The sequence below is a fragment of the Rana temporaria genome, chromosome 4, assembly GCF_905171775.1.
Source record: "Rana temporaria chromosome 4, aRanTem1.1, whole genome shotgun sequence".
NCBI lineage: Eukaryota > Metazoa > Chordata > Amphibia > Anura > Ranidae > Rana > Rana temporaria.
The window spans coordinates 53,297,596-53,320,194 of NC_053492.1; the positions used below are offsets into that span (position 1 = coordinate 53,297,596).

The 22,599-nt window shown below is 43.2% G+C and overlaps 1 protein-coding gene across 1 annotated transcript in view; it reads left to right on the plus strand.

Annotated features, from left to right (window-relative positions):
* The window catches only part of LOC120936217 (NACHT, LRR and PYD domains-containing protein 3-like), a 102,503-nt gene that overhangs the window by 29,586 nt on the left and 50,318 nt on the right, over positions 1-22,599 (plus strand). Inside the window, 5 exon segments of the mRNA XM_040348410.1 lie at positions 3,564-4,782; positions 4,784-5,278; positions 6,482-6,646; positions 12,380-12,542; positions 18,529-18,693. Coding sequence (XP_040204344.1) covers positions 3,564-4,782; positions 4,784-5,278; positions 6,482-6,646; positions 12,380-12,500 — 2,000 coding nt within the window. The 3' untranslated portion in view covers positions 12,501-12,542; positions 18,529-18,693.

Sequence of the window (22,599 nt, forward strand, 5' to 3'; positions counted from 1 at the left end):
CACTTTTTGCTGTGAAAATGACAATGGTCCCAAAAATTTGTAAAAATTGTCCGATGTGTCCGCCATAATGTCGCAGTCACGAAAAAAAAATCGCTGATCGCCGCCATTAGTAGTAAAAAAAAAATATTAATAAAAATGCAATAAAACTATCCCCTATTTTGTAAACGCTATAAACTTTGCGCAAAACAATCGATAAACGCTTATCTACCAAAAATAGGTAGAAGAATACGTATCGGCCTAAACTGAGAATTTTTTTTTTAGATATATATTTGGGGGATATTTATTATAGCAAAAAGTAAAAAATATTGCATGTTTTTTCAAAATTGTTGCTCTATTTTTGTTTATAGCGCAAAAAATAAAAATCGCAGAGGTGATCAAATGCCACTAAAAGAAAGCTCTATTTGTGGGGAAAAAGGGATGCCAATTTTGTATGAGAGCCACGTCGTACGACCGCGCAATTGTCAGTTAAAGCGGCGCAGTGCCGAATCGCAAAAAGGGGCAAGGTCCTTAACCTGCATAATGGTCCAGGTCTTAAGTGGTTAAAGTGCAGCAGCATAAATATGAATATGTGTCCACTCTATAGCAAATTCCCATATACCACTTCAGTTCTAGTGCAATAAAAATCCAAATCTTCTTGATAATCCAAAAAGCACCAAACTCTTCACCATAAATGGACCAACAGTGTGTCCACCACCAAAGACCCCTATGTGTATTTTCTCACCTTATTTTGTGACCCCAACTAAAATGGAGGTCAGAAGCGCTTCATAAACTGTACCTTTGGTATCAGCCAGACTCCTGGTTCTTTAAATGTTTATTTCCACTCTTCCAGTAGGTATTCCCATGCAAAAGCACAAAGAAAGAAAAAATGCCACTAACAAGGGTGACCCGTCCCCCTCTGACGCAACGCAGGATTCCCATTGCATCACTGGGTAACCCCAGCGATTCCCCTTGCGTCTCTGGCCCCGCTATCAGCTATATAAGAGCTGTCAGGCTGGCGGTGCTTCATTCGTCGGGTGCCTCCGGTGGAGGCAGGATCGTGTGCGGCGTATCCTCGCTGGAGATCATTGCTGGAGATTGTCCCAAGCCGTCTCCTGTTGTTTTTAACATTTTGACACTTTTTTTGGTGAAATGGTAGGGGTACTATGTACTCTTTACCAATTCACATAGGGGGGCGTGGGATCTGGTGGTCCCCTTTGTTAAAGGGGGCTTCCAGATTCTGATAAGACCCCCACCCACAGACCCCCACAACCACCAGGCAAGGGTTTTGGGGATGAGGCCCTTTTCCCCATCAAAATGGGGACATCCTCCCCATTTCGAGGGCATGTGGCCTGGTGTGGTTCGGGGGGGGGCTGAATGTGCAATGGAGGTATTTGCTAAAAATATTAGTAATTTTAAAATGGTAAAAGGCAGAAAACAGCACCAGCATCTGCAGCATATACTATATTGTACAATTTGTGAGTGTTAATATTACCTGAAAGTATACAGTTTTTCTAATGCATTACATGATGATTCTAGTGTAGTATGGTTAGTGAAAATGTAGTAATAGACAGATTAGACCATAAAGGAGAAGCTAATTACATGAACTGAAATTTGGTGAGGTTACCGGAAACACCAAAAGCAGAACGCAATCTGGGGTGCTCACATGTGAAGAATACATCTGTCCCCATGCAGTTCTTTCTATGGAGATGATTGCACTCAAATGCTTCGGGTTTCGCCAGATCCAAATTTTTAAGTAGTATGGTACTGGTGGCCAATGGTGTGGTAAAGATTCAATAGGATTCATGTGTTTTGAGTCTCTCAAACTTATCAAAACTTGTGGCAATCGAGATCTGTTGTATACCCTGTTTCCCCGAAAATAAGACCTACCCTGAAAATAAGACCTAGTGTTATTTTCTAGGAAGGCTGCAATATAAGCCCTACCCCGAAAATAAGCCCTAGTTTAAAATGCTTTAAAATCCTATAATCTATTCTATTACAGCAGTTTATAATGTATAATGTGTGTGTTTCTGTAATATAATTGCGGGAAAGAGAGCTCAAGGTAAAAGAGGTATTTGGCATAGTTATATTACAGAAGTACACACACATTGTAAATTATATAATACTGTAATAGAGTGGATTATAGGATTTTACAAGCAGTTCACACTGGGGAGTCCTGACGGGCAGGGAGAGAGTGGCGGAGAGAAGACAGCACATTACATGGTAAGACCTCCCCCAAAAACATATATAAAAAAAAAAATTCCTCAGTTTAGGCCGATACGTATTCTTCTACCTATTTTTGGTAAAATAAATCGCAATAAGTGTTTATCAATTGGTTTGCGCAAAATTTATAGCGTTTACAAAATAGGGGATAGTTTTATTGCATTTTTATAAAAAAAAATTTTTTTACTACTATTGGCGGCGATCAGCGATTTTTTTCGTGACTGCGACATTATGGCGGACACTTCGGACAATTTTGACACATTTTTTTACAACTGTAGGGGGGTGTGGCTGTAGGACTGACGTCATCGATCGAGTCTCCCTATAAAAGGGATCACTCGATCGATGCAGCCGCCACAGTGAAGCACAGGGGAAGCCGTGTTTACATACGGCTCTCCCCGTTCTTCAGCTCCGGGGAGCGATCGCGACGGAGCGGCTATAAACGAATAGCCGCGCCGTCGTCCCGGATCGCTCCCCGAGGTAAGCCGCCCGCCGCACGCAGCGGAGGGGGTCGCGATCGGACCCCCGACCCGCTAGAAGGCAGGGACGTATATATACGCCCATCTGCCTGTACGTGCCATTCTGTGGACGTAAATAGGCGTGCAGCGGGCGTTAAGTGGTTAACCCGTCCAAAAAAAAACATGCCGATATGTCAACTACCAACAAACTCCTCACTGTGAATAACATTTTCCAGCCGAGACCATATTTGGTCAGTGACACCACAGGGGACCCTGGGTGATATCATTGACCAAATATGCTAATGTCTAAGGAAGAGTATCAACCCCATGTTTGATCCAAATTTTTATCAAAGGTTTTCAGTTAGGCAGGTGGTATGAATTTTTAGGGAATCCAATATGTCTTCTTTTTTTTTTGAACAGTGTTATAGTTTATTATTGTGTGCCATAACATCAATTGATTGTATAGCCACTGGGTCCAGCTAACAATAAGGACTGGTCCACAGAATATCCTCAGTTGCTAGGGTGCAAGTGGCCACTTGTGTTCTAGCAACCAAAGAAACATGTAGCCCCCGCAGCAGGAGGTTGTTATTTAGTAGTAATAGTAATACTGCTACTAAATGAATGACTTCTAGCTCCAACCAGAGGTTTGCTTTGGTGGGTGAACATCCTATTTAGTTTGCCCAGTCACTAAAGGCAAACACCCAATTATTACTTGAAATTGCTGCTCACTTCTGGCTCATATGAAAGAGAGAGGCAGCACTTCTGGGTCAGGTTGCAAGTCCTTCTGACTCTCCATCCTGGGGACCTTCATTTATTCTTCTAAAATGACTTCTGGGTTTTCAGTATATGGGGGCATGTCTGTAAAAAAGTCTCTTGCTAAAATTAAAATATTTTCAAATATATTCCCAGATCTTCAGGAAAAGCACAAACAACATCTGATGGAGAAGACTCAGACTCTAGAGGAGCATAAACCCCCAGGAACTACCATGGAGCCACAAATATTCCTCATCAATGAGCGTTATGTGAACTTGGTTGTAGTCTCCACTGATCAGTTCAGGCAGCGTCAACAAAATGAGCTAATACAGACTGGAGTAAAACTTGAGAAACTCTTGAAGGAAACACAAACTGGACTGCAACACATTTCCCCCAACAAGCTGTTCCGCTGGAACCACCACTCACAATGTGTACCACATGCAGTAATGGTGAGTGGTGTTCCAGGAATAGGGAAGACAACACTGATGCAGAAGTTTGTCTTTGACTGGGTGACTGGAAAACTCTACCAGAGATTTGCTTTTGTCTTCTTCTTCCGATTCCGGGACCTTAATAAACTTGGAGAGGTCAGCTTCGAGGAGATGATTGTTCAGAAATATCCATATCTGGGGAGTCAGATTGGCAATATTTTACAACATCCAGAGAATCTTCTGTTTCTATTTGATGGCTTAGATGAAAGTGTTCTCCAAATAGATTTCAGATCAAGCATACTGTGCACCAATCCAAAATGGAGGAGAGATTTCAGCACTATTGTGTCTAATTTGGTAAGGCAGAATCTTCTTAAGGGTTGCTCTGTACTGATAACCAGCCGCCCAGCAAGACTGGCATCAGTTGATACTGGTGTTTTTCAGAGAATTGCTGAAATCATGGGATTTCTCCCCGGAAACAGACAAATCTATTTTAGACATTTCTTTGGAAATAAGGAGTTGTCAGAAAAGGCTTTTCATCATGTGAAAGAGAATGACACGCTGTACACTTTCTGTTATATCCCATCATACTGCTGGATCGTCTGTACAGTGTTATCAATGTGCTTCAGAGCCCAACCAACAAACACTGACCAGCTGATGGCATCGTTGCCCAAAACAGTGACACAACTCTTTGTGACTTTTGTCTCCAACCTTCTGGCCAACCACAACCAGAATAAAGATGGTGGTCACACTGTCCGGGAACTACTGACATCTATTGGGTGGATGGCAGAACACGGAGTCATGAATCACATAATTGTATTTGATAAGCGTCATCTGGATTCATTCAGTGTGAGAAATGATAAGCGTCTCTTTTCATGTTTCATGATGGAATCCGGTCAACCTCCTGATGTGGATTTCACCTTCCTACATCTTACTCTTCAGGAGTTTTTGCTGCTTAGTTCATTTTATTAGCTATAATCCTGACGGATTACAAGAAGCACTTGATAAGGCTGAATCTTACAAAGACGGCCGTGCTGAAATATTTGTCCGTTTCCTCTGCGGTCTCTCAGACTCTTCTACTAGATCCATGTTAAAGTCTCATGTGGGAGAATTGTCTACTCAGGCTGCGAGAGATGTCATCACCTGGATCCAGAAGAAAACTACAGAAGAAAAAAGTCTTGACAAATCCATAGCAGACAAGAGAGAACTTCTAAATGTACTCTACTTTCTTTATGAGAGCAGAAATACATTTCTTATGTCACAATGTATTGGATCAAACAAAGTTGACTTTTCTGGTGTTCCTCTCAGTCCTCTGGACTGCTCTGTGTTGTCTTTTATCCTCCAATCCTGCAGAGAGACAGAAGAAATACATTTAAGTAAATGTAATATTCAGATTGAAGCACTGAAAAAAATTATACCAGCTCTAGCCACAAGCAAGACCTTAAGGTAAAGATGAATATGGTTATTTTTTGTGCAGTTGTCTTATATAATTATGTGAACATAATGTAATAAGATAATTTATTGTTAAATAAATGTAGCACTACCCCCGTAGGAGCTGCTGGTTTGTTTTGGGTGGCATGTTACCTCATGGCTCCTCCGCTGTCTTAGGGGTGTATGGTGAATGTAGCAGTAACGGAATGTTCACGACAGGTGTCTGGGATTCCGCACTGCGTTGCTTTAACTGACAATTGTGCGGTCGTGCGACATGGCTCCCAAACAAAATTGGCATCCTTTTTCCCCCCACAAAGAGCTTTTTTTGGTGGTATTTGATCATCTCTGCGGTTTTTATTTTTTGCGCTATAAACAAAAATAGAGCAACAATTCTGAAAAAAAAAAAATATTTAGGCCAATACGTATTCTTCTACTTATTTTTGGTAGAAAAAAAAGGGCTATAAGCATTTATTGAATGGTTTGCGCAAAAGTTATAGAGTTTACAAAATAGGGGATAGTTTTATGGCATTTTTATTAATATTTTTTTTTTTACTAGTAATGGCGGCGATCACCATTTTTTTTTTCATAACTGCGACATTATGGCGGACACATTGGACACTTTTGACACATTTTTGGGACCATTGGCATTTTCTCAGCGAAAAGTGCTATAAAAATGCACTGTTTACTGGGAAAATGAGAATAGTAGTGAAGGGGTTAACCACTAGGGGGCGCTAAGGGGTTAGGTGTGCCCTAAGGGAGTGATTCTTACTGTGGGGTGTGTGGCTGTAGGTGTGATGTCACTGATCGTCATTCCCTATAACAGGGAACAGACGATCAGTGACATTGCCACGGAGAAGAACAGGGAAGGTGTGTTTACACACACCTCTCCCCGTTCTTCAGCTCCTGTGACCGATCGCGGGACACCGGCAGCGATCGGGTTCGCGGGTCCCGCGGGCGCGGTCACAGAGCTTTGGACCAGGTCTGGGCTGGGCTCTTAAAGGCGAGGTACAGGTACGTGCCTGTGCCCAGCCGTGCTATTCTGCCAACGTATATCGGTGTTAGGCGGTCCTTAAGTGGTTAGTTATATTTGGATATTAATACAGATTGGTCACATTGGTTAAAATTAATGTCATACTGTAGATCAAAATGGAGATTAATAATAAAAAAAAAATCTATGGAATGTATGCAACAATTTTCTGGTATCATTCTCTCATTCAGTTTGGAAGATAATGACCTGATAAACATTTCCTGCCCCCATCTGGCATCTGGAATAAGAAATAACCAGACACTGAGGACACTGATCCTGACTGCGAACAATCTGGAGGGTCCTCATTTCAGTGATCTGATGACAGCTTTGACAACAAGCCGGATAGAGGAATTACAGTGAGTATAACAGAACTGAATTTGTTTGGCAAGTTTACATCCAGAAAATGTAAACCAGCTCCAACCTTATGAAAAAAATAGGAATATAATATATTTTAATTTGAACACATTTTTCTTACTTATATGCAGTGGTGGCTGGTGCTAAAAAATTTTGGAGGGGCGCAAACAAACTGAAAAAAAAACCATCAATTGCAGCCACTGTGCTCATCAAATGCAACTACTTTGCCCATCAAACGCAGCTACTGTGCTATCAAACGCAGCCACTGTGCCCATCAAACCCAGCCACTGTGCCCATCAAACACAGCCACTGTGCCCATCAAACGCAGCCACTGTGCCCATCAAACGCAGCCACTGTGCCCATAAAATGCAGCCACTGTGCCATCAAATGCAGTTACTTTACCCATCAAATGCAGTTACTGTACCCATCAATTGCTGACACTGTGCCCATCAATTGCTGACACTGTGCCCATCAATTGCCGCTACTGTGTCCATCAATTGCTGCCAGTGTGCCCACCAACTGCCGCTACTGTGCCCATCAACTGCCGCTACTGTGCCCATCAACTGCCGCTACTGTGCCCATTAACTGCCGCTACTGTGCCCATCAACTGCCGCTACTGTGCCCATCACCTACTGCCACTGTGCCCATCAACTACCGCCACTGTGCCCGTCAACTGCCGCTACTGTGCCCATCAACTGCCGCTACTCTGCTCATCATGGCGAACGCTGTTCACTGTTTTGGATGCCTATTAGAGCCTACGGCTCTAATCGGGTGCTTCCAAAAAATACTCCGCCACAGTAATTCAGGTGCCCGGCACCCGACACCTGAATAGGGGGTGGCAGCGGCGACCACAGATAGATTCATGCAATGCATAAATCTATCTATTGGTGATAGAGCAGTGCCAGGAGAGGGGGTGGACACACCACCACTGCTTATATGCACAACCTAGAACATTTGTTTTGTAATTATAAACATCTGTGACCAAAGTCTAAATCACCCAGCCATCTCTAAGGGGTCTATGTAAAAATAAATGTGCAGAATCATTCATCCAACGAATCTGCATATTTGTTCTGTGCAAATTGGACAAAATCAGGTGTTTCTTTAGCTATTTTCTATTCTAAAAGAATGTTATTTTATTATTATGACGTAGTAAAATATTATGGCCACTAGATGGAGCTGAGGGGAATGTATACCCCTTTGTAGCAATACATACAATGTAATAATTCTAAAGAATGCTAGTGGAAATTGGAAAATAAATGTAACAAATGTTTAAAGCTTGGCCTGTACATTAACAATATTCACAACAATAGGATGCTGATTTGGACTCTCTGCAGAAAGAAGGTACATTTAGAGTGATTGGGGCACACCTATCATGCCTTTTATAAAACAGGATGTATCTGTAACAGATTTTGAACGTTCTGTAAATACAGTACAGAAAATTGCTAAAGAGGAACTGCAGTCTGCTCACATAATTTGTAATAAAAACACCTTTGCCATTCTGAAACTTCCCTCCAACCACTTTGCATATTATTTTATATATAATGTGATGATTCTGTACTTGCCAAATATGCTTCAGAAATCTCTCTCCACTGAGTCTGGCTGCAGACATTTAAACTGTTGTTAGCTGAAGCTGCTGCCTGTTCACTGCTTGGATTTACACAGACACACAGAGGCACACCTCCAGCTCTGCAGCTCTGATTGGTCCTCTTATGTCTCATCCCTCCTCCCTTCCTGGCAAACTCTCACAAGAGTGAGAGAGAGCTGTACATGATGTCATAAGCTCAGGCTTTTTACCAGACAAGAAATAAGAAGTGGGCTGTATAAGGTGTTTACTGGCAGATCAAAAAAAATATTTTACTATCCAAAGTTAAAGCAATAAAGGCAGAGGATTTAATAGATGGAAAGATGAAAAGATTACTGAAGTTTCGCTTAAGTATCACAAATAAAATATCTTTACCTCTCTTTCTGGAGGTCAACAATTTAGCAAAATGGATCTCTCACAAATCTACCTGTAAAAGAACGTAGAGTAAAATGCCAAATACTTTCTTATACTACTAAATATGCCAAAATCACTGTGCTAGTGCAAATTATTAGTCATTTGTAGCAGGTGTAGACTGCAGTATTTCCTCCAGCCCTGAAGGTGGCACTGTTCCATTAAGGAATAATTGTCCCCTGCTATAGACTGCAGCACCTACTGTAACTTGGGTAGGACAGCATATCTTATTGATACCAAAATCTCGCAAGCCATTTTGGCACAGAAGTGTTTTTTTTTTTTTTTTTAAAGCAGTGACGTGTGAAAACACACCCAAAAACTCCACCCGGTGCCAAAAAAAGTGTACACACATAAAGAGTGTCACAAAACTTGCAACAGGTGTTACACGATCCTCCACTAGGAGGACTTTACCTGATCCCGGGGGCATTAGGCTTTCAGACGGGGACTGAGGTACTCACTAGGTCCATCTGGCCGAAACCAGATGGACCCCTTTCTTTGGAGGGTCTGCCAAAACAGACCCACCCAAGTACTTGGTGGGCTCCCCCGAAGGGAGACCCCATGAGAGAGGGCGAACCAGGCCAGAAGGCCATGTCCACCCCCTCCCAAGACGTTCAGGGCTGGCCCGAGGACCCACACCCTACTAATCACACAGTGACAAAACTGTGTAACACATCAAACAATAAAAGACATGAAAGTGACGAACACAGGGGTAAATAAATAGAAAGTGGGGAGAAGGAAAGTGGAGAAGTGAAAGTGGCCATTGTGCAATTACACTGGCCGGCCCTTCAGCAGGAATCAAAAATTCCTCTGTCCTGGCCAAAAGGCTCGGCCCTAGAGGCAGGTATGAAAAAAGTGTGTATACGAAGTGACCTAGGTGCCAAAACTCGAAGTCTTACAAAGTCGGATTCTGCATCATTTAGTGTGCCTGTAGTGTACGAGTTAGGTAGGGACAGAGCATTCTGTGTTATGTACATGCCTGCCTGGTACATTACTGTTGAAAAGTGCCTTGTGAATATGTAGTGCCCTCTTCTGTCAAAGAAGTTTATAACATGCATGTATACTTAAAGAGAAGTATGGGATTTTTTTCTATCCCATATTCATACTTACCTATTGGATGCAGCATTGGACTGATCTTCATCTGTCCCCCGATGTCTCTGCACTGAGAACCGAGCTACCGAAACATCGCCAATGGTCCAGTTCTCTCACCTCCCCGAGCGGAGAGATGCTGCCTGTCAGTCAGCATCTCTCCTGCTCTGCTCCTCCACACTTATTGGAGTGCTGAGCTATGGAGGGGCGGGGAGCGGCCATCTTATCGGCTCGCTGAGACTGCTATCAGTCCAGGGTACCTGGCGGGTCCAGACTTCCGAAGTCGGGATGATGCAGTGTCTGGACTGATCCTGGTGACATCAGCAGACAGCGGACTTCAGTCACCTCTCTGCTGAAAACGGGTCACAGGAGTGCAAAACGAATTGCACTCCTGTAACCCATATGAAAAAGCCTGACCGAATGAGCCCAGGTTGGACTTCTTCTTTAATTCTTTGGTGCACTGGTTGGGCTCTGCCTACACTTGTAGTCAACAGGATGACAAATCCATCATTCGCTGCAGCGGGACTGGTGACTGGTGAGAGGGACACGAGTGATTTATTTATGGAGCCAAATTGGTGTTAATCCCCAAATTGTAATGGTACCACTATTATTCCCCTGACAGACTGGGCAGAATGTCTGCAAAGTTCTGCATGCATGTTCCAGATCCCTTCAGCATTCCTTTCTGATTTAGCTATCAATTTCCTGGAAGGTGGTGCCCATCAAGCATTGTTAACCTTGCCTGAAAAGGAGGGAGACACCGTAAAAGCCATAAAGGCTCACATGGAAGTTCTGTAGGGTAACATGAACTCCCTGGTGTATCTCCATAATAAATTCCTTCCAGACCTATTAGTTTAACTTCTATAGTTGGGAAGATACTGGAGATTTTAATAAAAGACCACATGGATTAGATTTTTCTAGAAGCGACAGACAGCATGGATTTATGACAGACAGAAGTTGTCAGACAAATTTCTTTTCATAAGGAGGTAAGTAAAACATTAGACAAATGAATGGCTGTGGATGTGGTATATTGGATTTTGCAGGAGCATTGTGCAAGCTAATGTGTAAGGTAAAGTCTACAGGCTTGGACAAATTTGTTTCTAAATGGATAGAAAATTGTCTAAAAGACAATGTTCAGAGAGTAGTGACTAGTGATACTTACTCTGAATGGTCTAAGGTTATCAGTGGTGTACCCCAAGGGATTAAAAGTACCATTTCTGCCTTTGCATATGACACCAAGCTATGAAGTGAAATAACGTCCTTATAGGATGTTTCCAATTTATAAATCAACCTCAATGCTCTGTTTCATTGGGCATACTATGAGGAGAAGAGCTGGGGGAATCCACGGTGGAGAAGGATCTGGGTGTTCTGGGTTATCATAAGCTCAATAATGCAATGCCAAGCTGCGGTTTACAAAGCGAGCAACGTCCTTTCTTGTATTAAGAGAGGTATGGACTCCAGAGAGCGAGATATAATTTTGGCCCTGTACAAATCATTAGTAAGACCTCATCTGGAATATGCACTTCAGTTTTTGGCTCCAGTTCACAAAAAGGATATCGGGGAACTGGAGAAAGTGCAGAGAAGGGCAACCAAACTGATAAGAGGCATGGAGGACCTCAGCTATGAGGAAAGATTGGAGGAACTATAATTTATTCTCTCTGGATAAGAGGAGATTAAAGGAGTTCTCTGACCTAAAACTTTTAACCCCCGCTGTGCCCGGGCTGTAAAACTATACAAAATAAACTTTCACTTACCTGCCTACGATCCCCCGTTTGTTCCGATATCGCCGTCCCGTTCTCCGGTCCCGGTCTCTTCCGCTTCCTGTGTGTTCGTGACTCATAGTGCGCTCAGCCTATCAGCGGCCGCGACGGGACCATGCTGCGGCCGCTGATAGGCTGAGCGCACTATGAGTCCACCGACACACAGGAAGCGAAGAGACCGGGACCGGAGAACGGGACGGCGATATCGGAACAACGGGGGATCGTAGGCAGGTAAGTGAAAGTTTATTTTGTATAGTTTTACAGCCCGGGCACAGCGGGGATTAAAAGTTTTAGGTCAGAGAACTCCTTTAAGTGGTCCAATATACTGAACTTGGTGTTGAGGTTATTCACTTTAAAGTCATCACAGAAGACAAGGGGGCACTCTTTACATCTGGAGGAAAATAAATGTAATCTCAAAATATGGAAAGGCTTCTTCGCAGTAAGAGCTGAGAAAATGTGTAAAGGACTCCCTCTAGAGCTGGTTCTGTCCAAGGCTTGGATTCATTCCTAGATACACATAATATAACTGGATACTAAAATTTATAGGTAAGTTGATCCAGGGAATATTTAATTGCTCCCTGGGGGATCAGGAAGGATTTTTTTCCCCTGCAGGAGCTAATTGCTTTGCTGTTTTTTTTTTTTTTTTTTTGCTTCGTCTAGGTCAACTGTGGGTGTAGGATTGTGTAATCTCTTTTATTGGTTGAACTGATGGACGTGTGTCTTTTTCAACCAGACTAATTATGTAATTATGTAACTATGTAAACAGAATTGGTCCAAGGACAGAGCCCTGGGGCCACCCACTCACAACCCCAAACTATTGTCTTTTTTCAACCAAACTATGTAACATCGTTTGTGATATAAATAATTTTAAACATTTTTTTTACATTTGTCCTTTTCAGTTTGAATGGTAACAACCTTAAAGACAGCTCCTGTCCCCACTTGGCATCTGGAATAAGAAACAACCAGACACTGAGGATACTGAATCTTTCAGATAACATCTGGAGGTCCTCGTTTCAGTGATCTGATGACAGCTCTGACAACAAGCCGGATAGAGCAATTGGAGTGAGTATAACAGGACTAACTAAGATAATAATATTCTGGGACAACTCTATTCGAAATATACAAGCAATACAATAAATAAACACAATGGGCCGATTCAAGAAGCAATTGCGCTGTGTAACCTATGGTTACACAGGCGCAATTGCTTACTTGACCCGGCGTAACGAGTGCTCCTGATTCAGGAACCTCGTTACGCCGACTGCAGCCTAAGATCTGCACGGCATAAGGCTCTTATGCCCGCATATCTCTGGCTGCATTCTTGCGGTGGACGCTAGGTGGCGTTCACATTGTGCTCAGTGTATAGTATGCAAATTGCATACTAACCCGATTCACAACGTTGCGCGAGCCCTGCGTACGCAATTTACGTCGTTTATGTACGGCGGTTTTCGCGCAAGGCTGCCCATGTTACGTATACCCGTCGTTCCCGCATCGCAAAATTTGAATTTTACATTGTTTGCGTAAGTGAATCGTGAATGGCGCTGGACGCCATTCATGTTCACTTTGAAGCAAATGACGTCCTTGCGACGTCATTTGCCGCAATGCACGTCGGGAAAGTTTCCCGATGGAGCATGCGCTCTACGATCGGCGTGGGAACGCGCCTAATTAAATGATTCCTCCCCGCCTCCAACAGGATCATTTAAATTGCGTGCTCTAGCGCCGGGCATTTTGCCAGCACGCCCGCGCAATTCACGGAGCTTCTGCTCCGTGAATCAAGAGCAGCGGAGAAAATTTGCGGGGGCGCAGGGCAAAAACGTTGCCCTGCGCCTCCGTAAATAATGCGCAAATCTCTTTGAATCCGGCCCAATGTTATCAGAATAATGGAATTTTTTATTTTTATTTTCATGAAAGCAACTTTCGTTTAACGTGATAACAAAGGGTAACTTTTTTTATTAAATAAAGAAGTTGTTATACTGCTCAGAGCAGTCCATACCTCCTCTATGCGGCCCCCTACCGCCACTGTCTGCTCCTCCTTCCAGGTACCTTCTTAGCAAGCCGGGTGCTATGGGAGGCACACACACGCACGTTTGTTCTCAAACCAAAATGTGTGTCCATAGACACACACAGCACTGGTAAGCTATGCCCCCTCACTCCCTCCTCACAGGAGTTTTGCTGACAGTATGTGGTCCTGGGTCCTGAGACCCAGGCCCGTCGGAACAAGACAGGCAAACCAAACAACTGCTTGGGGCCCCGAGCTGGTCTGGTGCCCCAGCAAGGCGGGCCCTTGCCGCACCGCCACACCGCCGCTTCCTCCTGCAGTCCGGCCGGCCGGGTACCGTAACCGCGTGGTACAGGAGATTCAGTTTCCTGTTCCTGGCCGGACTGAAAGGAAGTGTACACACTGAGTGCTCACTTCCTTTCAGTCCGGCCAGGAACAGCAAACCGACTCCCCCATGCCACGTGGATGCCAACACATGCCGGCGTGTGGATTCAGTCTTGTGAGGCTTGAAGTTATCATTGTAGAGTGTCTTGTGCTTGGGGATAGCGTATCCTGGATGGCTGGGAGAGGAGTGCTGCGCATACACGTTCAGACTTCCTCCTCCACTAAAGTGCTGCTGAGTAGAGGTAGAGAAGCCAACTAAGGCTGAGCGCTGGGAGGGCATTATTTACACAGCTGGCTGTCTATGTGCATCAGTGCATGAGAAGGCTGAAAAAACGTAGTAATGAGAAGACCTCAAACGCACCAATCCACCCATTCAGGACACACAGAGGAGACACCGACTACATTCTGGTAAATGGGTATACAAACATCACTTTTACTAGAAAGTATAACAAAGTATGAGAGTATTCTATGATCACTGGTCAGGAGGGGATAGATTTCTATATATACACATCTGCACATTGCAATATCACTATGTTGTATGCAGGCATAGAGATTGTAAGATATTCTAACAAATGTAGTAATGTAGTTTTCGGCAGCAATCCCCCCCCCCCCCCCCTGGCCTTAACTTAATAAATTTAGTGGCCATCCCCCTCCCGCTTCTTAACTGAAAATGCCACACATTTGTTTTCTTTGCTTGGGGCCCCCCAAATTCCTTCAAACGGCCCTGGTGAGACGCAAGAAGTAGGAGGAGAGGTGCTGCAGCCAAGACGGCACTGGAGCAGTGACAGAAGCCAGGTAAGTGTTTAGAAATGGGACTGGTTGGAATAGGTATTGGGAAGAAGTAAAGCAGAAGGGTTTTTTTTATCATAATGCATTAAAATAAAAAAAAACTTCATGTGTGCATTAGCCCCCCTAAGACCCCTATTCACACTGGGGGGTGTTTGCAGCGTGCTATAGCGTTTAAAAATAGCGCCTGCAAACCACACCTAAAACAGCTGCTCCATTCTCACTCCAGTGTGAAGCGGTGCACTGGCAGGGCGTCAGAAAAAGACCTGCCAGCAGCTTTTTTGGAGCACATTAAGAGCGGTGAACTCACTCATTGATTTCAATGGGCAGCGCTGCCGCACTGCCGGCAAAACGTCTCTGTAGCAGTGCTTTGCGGGCGTTTTTAACCCTTTTTCGGCCGCTAGTCGGGCAAATCCGACAGTAAATGGCTGCTAAAAATAGCACTGTTTTACCGCCGATGCTCAGGGCGGCTCGGTGTGAAAGGGCTCCAATACTTACCTGAGCCTCATTTCTCTCCAGCGATGTTCACAAGTCCCTCGGCCGTCCTCCTGATTGGCATATTTTTTTAGACAAATGCCCTTACAAAATTACAGACGAGTCAAATTGTTTGCAGAAACACCTTATAACATTCCTATAATACTCTTACTTTCAGAGGTTAATATGTTTATTATTTTTAACCAACATTTTAACTGTTCATTTTGTTAATTATTTAATTATTTATTTTTATTGATTATTCAATTTAATGTTCAATCTCCAATTATTATTTTTTTCGACGTAATTCTGCTCAAGCTTGGCTTGCATACACACGTTCACACAAAAATTCTCTGAACTTTCGACCGTCAAGAACGCAGTGATGTACAACACTACGACGAGCTGAGAAAATAAAGTTCAATGCTTTCGAGCATGCGTCGAATTGTTTGCGAGCATGCGTCGGAATTTTGCGCAGACGAACCAGCTCTCAATCTTTTTTTTTGTTGGCGGAAATTCCGACAGCAAAAGTCCGATGGAGCATACACGGTCGGAATTACCGTTCAAACGCTCACATCTGAAATTTGATGTCGGAATTTCCGATCGTGTGTACGGGGTATAAGACAGCTTTGAAGCGTGACAAAGGAATCACATTCTCAAACGCGTTGCCTTTTTCCGGAATGAAGGACCGCCTTACATCAGTGGTGTCACTGTAATCCAAGTTTATTTAATAAAACAACCACAATCGCTGCAATGGAAGTCTCGGCCTTAGGCCTGCCCCCTCTAATGTGTTTCCCCCAATCAGGCTTAATTGTAGAGATGCTTCCTCCAGGCCTTTTCAGCTCTGCCACTTGCCATAAAGATCTGTGGATTGAAGTATAGAATCCTCAGATGAAACCCTTTCTTACTTCCTTCCAATTGTAGATGGCAAATTGACAGCTTCATAAAGGATTTCTGACACACTGTTCTACTGCCAGGTTTTGTCTGTCCTGAAATGACTCCCATAATGTTCTTAAACTTGCATAATCTCATTTTTGCCAGAGGTCCGTTATAAATGGCATTTTACTAATGATATAAAAAAAAAAGTAATAAAGTGTCTAGGGAGGCACACCTCACTATTTTGCAGGCTTGCGGCAAATACTTTAATAGCTGCCCATCAACCTGATGTATTGCTGTATATTATGGTTACTACCAGGAACTGAAGTAACCATAACAAAAAGTCAAGTAGTTCTATTGTCTGTGTTGTCCCTGCTTAATCATAATGACAACTGTGAATACATTAATTCCAACACATAAAAATATGGTCTACCTAATGGTGTCCACTAGTGTACCTATGGCTTTTAACGTGTGGCCCTTGTGGGCCCCTGCAGACAGTAGCCTATGTTTTCCATACCTAGGTGCTTTCTCATACCTATGAAGGAAAAATATTCTTTAGACCATTTTACATTAGTTAAAGTAGGGCAAAACTTTTTTTCTTTGGATCGGGAGTTTTTTGTGCCATCGAGAAGATTTTACGTGACTTCCTGTCCCATAGCAAAACAGAAAGTGAGAGAAATTCTCTCCAAAGTGAAAGAATCTCTGGTTATCACCAGAACTAGTGTCCCCATTAGAAAAATTCCCCTCTGTTCTAGTGACAACCCAAAATTTGGGATTTTCCTTCTTTTCACTCTTATGCTGGGTACACACGGTCGGAATTTCCGATAGGAGCTTTTCATCGGATATTCCGATCATCTGGATGCCATCCTTATGCCCCATCCGACAGACTTAGATAGAGAGCAGGTTCTCTATTTTTTTTCTCTAAAACACAGTGACGTAAAACACTACGATGAGGCGTGAAAAATTAAGTTCAATGCTTCAGAGCATGCGTCGACATGATTCTGAGCATGCACGTTTTTTTCAGATTTCCGATAGGATTTTTTTTCCATCGGGAAAAAAATAAAACATTTTCTATTTCTAAACTCCGACGGAAAGAAGTCAGATGGGGCCCACACACGGTCGGAAGATCCGATGAAAAAATGTTGTCTTACTTTTTTCATCGGAAATTCCGATCGTGTGTACAAGGCATTACAGACCACTTTTATCCACTGGTAAGCCTATAATAAGCCTTACCTGTAGGTACTGGAAATATCTCTGAAATTTGGACATTTTTACTTAGGGGGGACAGCAACTTTACACTGTTATACAAGCTGTACACCCACTACTTTACATTGTAGCAAAGTGTCATTTCTTCAGTGTTGTCACATGAAAAGGTATAATAAAATATTTACAAAAATGTGAGGGGTGTACTTACTTTTGTGAGATACTCTGTATATAAACATATATATATATATATATATATATATATATATAAAATTAACATCTTAAAAATGGGGGGGGGGGTGGATGGGAAGCTCAGCTGGATGTTTCTACCTCAGGTGACTTGCCACGGACCCTGAGAGAAAGCCCCTTTTATATGGGAACCCCTGGAATTCCAGAAGCTTCCACGGGGTCATATGACCTTTTTTATCCAATAAAGAATCAGGAGGACCCTAAATCTAGAATATTGGTACTGGTTTACCTATCACAGACCCCCCACAGATTTTAAACAGCGGGGAACCTTGAAACTGTCCCTGTCAGGATCCTATAAATAAAAGGGGGCCTTAAGACAGGCTTGCCCTCCCTTTCCCTGTACTTCAGTTTTAAACTAAAGTGACTCTAATTTTCAAAACTGTCAAAATTGAAAAATGTTGATTGCTTTAAATATGGTAATCTGGAAGTGTTCTGTATAACTCCAGGAGTCGAATTAAGTAAATGACTCATTGTTTTTCTCAAAAGTCAAAACTCTGAATTTTTTAGATATCCCCTGCAATAGGAATTACATTTTAGTGGGATACCTAAGACAGTGCTCCCTAAACTGCAGCCCTTTGCTCAACATTACAAGTCATTGGGGCACTGTTCCTCACAATGACACAAAAATTGTGTATTATTCTTTTTACTGACATCATTTATGGGACACTTTTTTCTTTCACTGACAGTAATAATTGGGCAATTTCTATCTTACTGACAGTGGGAGAACTATTCCTCTCACTGACATCAATGATGGGTACTGTTCCACCCACTGACAGCACTGATGGGGCACTATTCCTTCTACTGACACGTTGTGGCATTGTTCCTTTCATGGAGACTATTGCACTATCCTTTCCACTGACACCAACAATGGGGCATTATTCTTCTCACTGACACTAACGGGTCCATCTACAACTGCAAGAATTTGGTTTCCCATCACTTTCTTTGTGACAATGGTCACCTGGACAAATGATGATAATGAATCTCCCTAGCTGGAACATAATATCTAACTGGTCTCTGCTACAGCCACAACTGAAAAAATATGTTTTAGATATAAATATATTTTACTGTTTTTCTCTTCTTCTACAGCTTGCATAATAATCACCTGACAGACAGTTCCTGCCTGCATCTGGCATCTGGAATAAAACATAACAAGACATTGTGGAATCTTGACTTGTCTCGAAACAGTCTGGAGGGTCCTCATTTTAGGGATCTTATGGCAGCTGTGACAACAAGTTGGATAAAGGAGTTATGGTGAGTATAACAGGGCTGACCGACAAAGCTTATTACAATGTTGCACCTTCTGTTTGTGGCATGTTGTGGGATCTCGAAGAGACTTATAAAACATTAACCACTTAACCCCCGGACCATATTGCTGGTCAAAGACCAGAGCACTTTTTGGGATTCGGGACTGCGACGCTTTAAGTGACAATTGCGCGGTCGTGCGACGTGGCTCCCAAACAAAATTGGCGTCCTTTTTTAACCACAAATAGAGCTTTCTTTTGGTGGTATTTGATCACCTCTGCGGTTTTTATTTTTTGCACTATAAACAAAAATAGAGCGACAATTTTGAAAAAAATGAATATTTTTTACTTTTTGCTGTAATAAATATCCCCCCAAAATATATAAAATCTCGCCCAGGAGAGCCGACCTGCCGCCGTATAATGACGGTGCGTGGTCGGCTAGTGGTTAAAGTAGAACTCCAGGCAGATAAAAGCTGTGGTGACTGAGATCTGGGCTTGTCCCTCTACATGGGATGAGCTGAAATTCTCTTTATCTAGAGGTGGGAGGATAATGTACCCCGGACTGCTGCACCCCATACTTGGGCAGTGAAGACCAATCATCCACAGAGGATTTGATGCTTGACTGCTGACCTTCCTTTGGAGATCTTTTTATCATTGCTGGATTTCCCCTGTTATTGGAGATACCCTTATGGGAATGCTGTTTATGACCTTATCTAATAGAGGGTCATATCTGTGAGGTGAGCGGCCATTACTACCATTGGTGGAGGTGTTTCTACTTATTTCCACGCTACAGCACCTGCATGATTTTCTACTCATCACCAGTCACTTTAGAAAAGATTCTATATGGACTTTCTATTATTGGACTTTTAGCGCTGCACTACCTATTTTTTATTTACTCTCAGGAATTTTATTAATTGAATCCCAGTGTTCAGCTGCTTGTTTTTATACGTGTTTTATTGCGCTGATTATATTATCTACACTTAGATAAAAGACATGCATTATGGATTTTCCGACAGCAACAGTCCGATGTGAGCTTTTGAACGGAAATTCCGACCGTGTGTATGCTCCATAGGATTTTTGCTGTCGGAATTTGGCAGCAAAAGATTGAGAGCTGGTCTCAATTTTTCAGACGAGAAAAAATCCTACCGGCAAATCCAATCATCTATAGCAATTCCGACGCGCAAAATTCCGACGCTTGCTCGAAAGCATTGAACTTAATTTTCTCGGCTTGACGTAGCGTACGTCACTGCATTCTTGACATGCGAAAGTCAAGAGACTTTTGTGTGTCCGTGGTGTATGCAAGCCAAGCTTAAGCAGAATTCCATCGAAAAAAAACTATCCAAGGTTTTTCCCGACGGAAAATCCGATGTGTGTACGGAGCATTTGCCTTTTTCAGTGTCTGAACAGCTGAGCTCAAAGAGGAACAGCACATGGAGTCAATCAGTTGTGCGCATTGCAAGGAGCCAGTTGAGGAAGGGAGCAAACAGGGCAGAGTGATGAGCTCATCAGTCTATTGCTATTTTTTTCACAGTTTAAGACTGCATTCAAGAGGGACCAGACCTGTTTGTGGTATTGAAGCTCGGCAGAGAAAAATGTAATCTTCTGCCCTCTTTTTTACCTCCTTAATCTTGGTGGTCAATGTGCTTTGGTAGGTAGAGATCGCTTCATGGTATCTCCTGCTTGTGGTCCAGAGAAGGTGTAGCGCCATTGTTTCTGGCTGCTTCTCTCTCCTCGTGGAGGAAGCAATCCAGCTTTGCAGCGGCGCCAGAAGATTTTTTCGGCAGAGACATTAGTAGCCAGCTGCGGGTGAGATTTAGCAAGAAATTCAGTGGGAAAAGATAGGCATGAATGGATGTCCCAAGAATTTTAAATCAGGATGGATCTCAAGCGGAGCTCTCGGTCAGCACTACCTAATCTATGCCGCTCCAGGCCGCTCCCTCAAGTCTCCTGCCTTCTCAAGCAGGGATTTGTAGTGTGGCAGAGCTATGTAAATCTAAGAACTGTATGCACAGAAATACAGATCCTTTGGTAGGTAAAGTATTTGTGTGTTTGACTGGAGTTTAGCTTTAAACAAGCAAAAAATAAAAACAAGCTGCCACTGCATTGTTTCCCTGCCAACCATATAAAGTGTCTCCAGGATCCCTGTGGGTGCCTGTGAGCTTGCCTCCCCACTTTCTCCCTTTTGGGAACACACGGCATGGCGTGATTTTATATTATACTTGCAGGCTATTTATCTACATAATGTGTGTACCCATAGGTGTGCGCAGCCTATGGCATTAGGGTGTGCACCCTAAAGCTCAAACACACACTACACACTCACGATGTTCATTCAGAAAGGAAGGGGTTGGGTTGGGTAAATGATATATTTACTGGCCATTCCCCAACTCATCCTAAAACATACTGCAAGCAACAGCTGTCAGGAGAGGGAGGGGGAAACCAGCAGTGTTTTTTTATGAGGGGGGGGAGGTCAGTAGGGGGAATCTTTTCTACGATTAAGGTGTGCCTGGTCTCACGCCTATGTGTGTACCATCTATCTACATTCTTTGTCCATTGGGTTACCCCTGAGAAAGAGCAAGTCTTGAAACATGGGTACTATATTGGTAAAATATGAGATAACATGTTGGTATGTGGTGTCACACACAGATATACAATACTGCTGTTGCCAAGAATTATACAAGATGTAACAAACAATGCATGGCCTGTGAACCTTTTCATCTGATGATAATAACGTTTTTATAATTTTATATACTGGATGTTTGATATTGGTGCCGGTAAAGACCCTTTACTCAGACTCTGAAGGTATACTGTGGGTATTCCTGGCACAAGCTGTCAGTAGCAGATCCTTTAATGCCGCGTACACACGTTTTTTTCTTGACGTGATTCGTCGTGATTCCTTCCAAGCCTGCTTGCATACACACGTTCATTAAAAAAACACTTGAGCCAAGTGTGGGTGACGTAACAACACGTACAACGGCACTGTAAAGGGGAAGTTCCATTCGAATCACTCCACCCTTTGGGACGCTTTCGCTAAATTCTGAGCATGCGCGTTTTTTTCCCCTCGGAAAAGCATACACACGATCGGTTTCGCAATGAGAAAAACAACGAAGGGGAAAAACAACGAGGAAAAAATAGAGCAGGTTCTATTTTTTTTCCGGGTAGTTTTCTCGTCGAGAAAACTGCTATGGAGCATACTCACGACCAGTTTTCACGACCAATCTTAAAAAGTGTCAGTTTTTCCTGTCATGAAAAACGGTGCTGTGTATGCGGCATAAGTCTTGTAAGTTGCTAAGTAGAGTCTCCATGGATCATTCTTCCCATAGTACATACTAGCTTCCCCAGGTAAGTGACGCCCATGTTGTTGTCATCCACATGATGTTAAAGAAAAAACTTGATTCATCAGACCAGGCCATCTTCTTCCATTGCTCTATGGTCCAGTTCTTATGCTCACGTACCCTTTGTAGGTGCTATTGGCTGTGAACACAGGTCAGCAAGGGCACCCTGATCGGTCCGTGGCTAAGCAGCCCCATACGCAACAAACTGCAGTGCTCTATGTGCTCTGACACTTTTCTATCCGAAACTGCTATTTCAGCAATTTGAGCTCCAGTTGCTCTTCTATCGGATCGGAATACTTTTGGTATTTCCTGACCACTGCAGACCAGAAACAACCCCACAAGAGCTGAAGTTTTGGAGTTGCTCTGACCCAGTTGTCTAGCCATTAAGGATGAGCTCCAGTGTGTTCGCCCACGTGAAGAGCCCGCTAGGAAGTCAGCACTGCTCAGCGCTAATCACAGGCAGCGAGACATTTCACGATCTTTGCAGCCGCACATCGGAACAATATCTCACTGCCTGTGATTAGCGCAGCGCAGTGCCGACTTCCTAGCGGGCTCTGCACGTGGTCTGTGCGAACACACCGGAG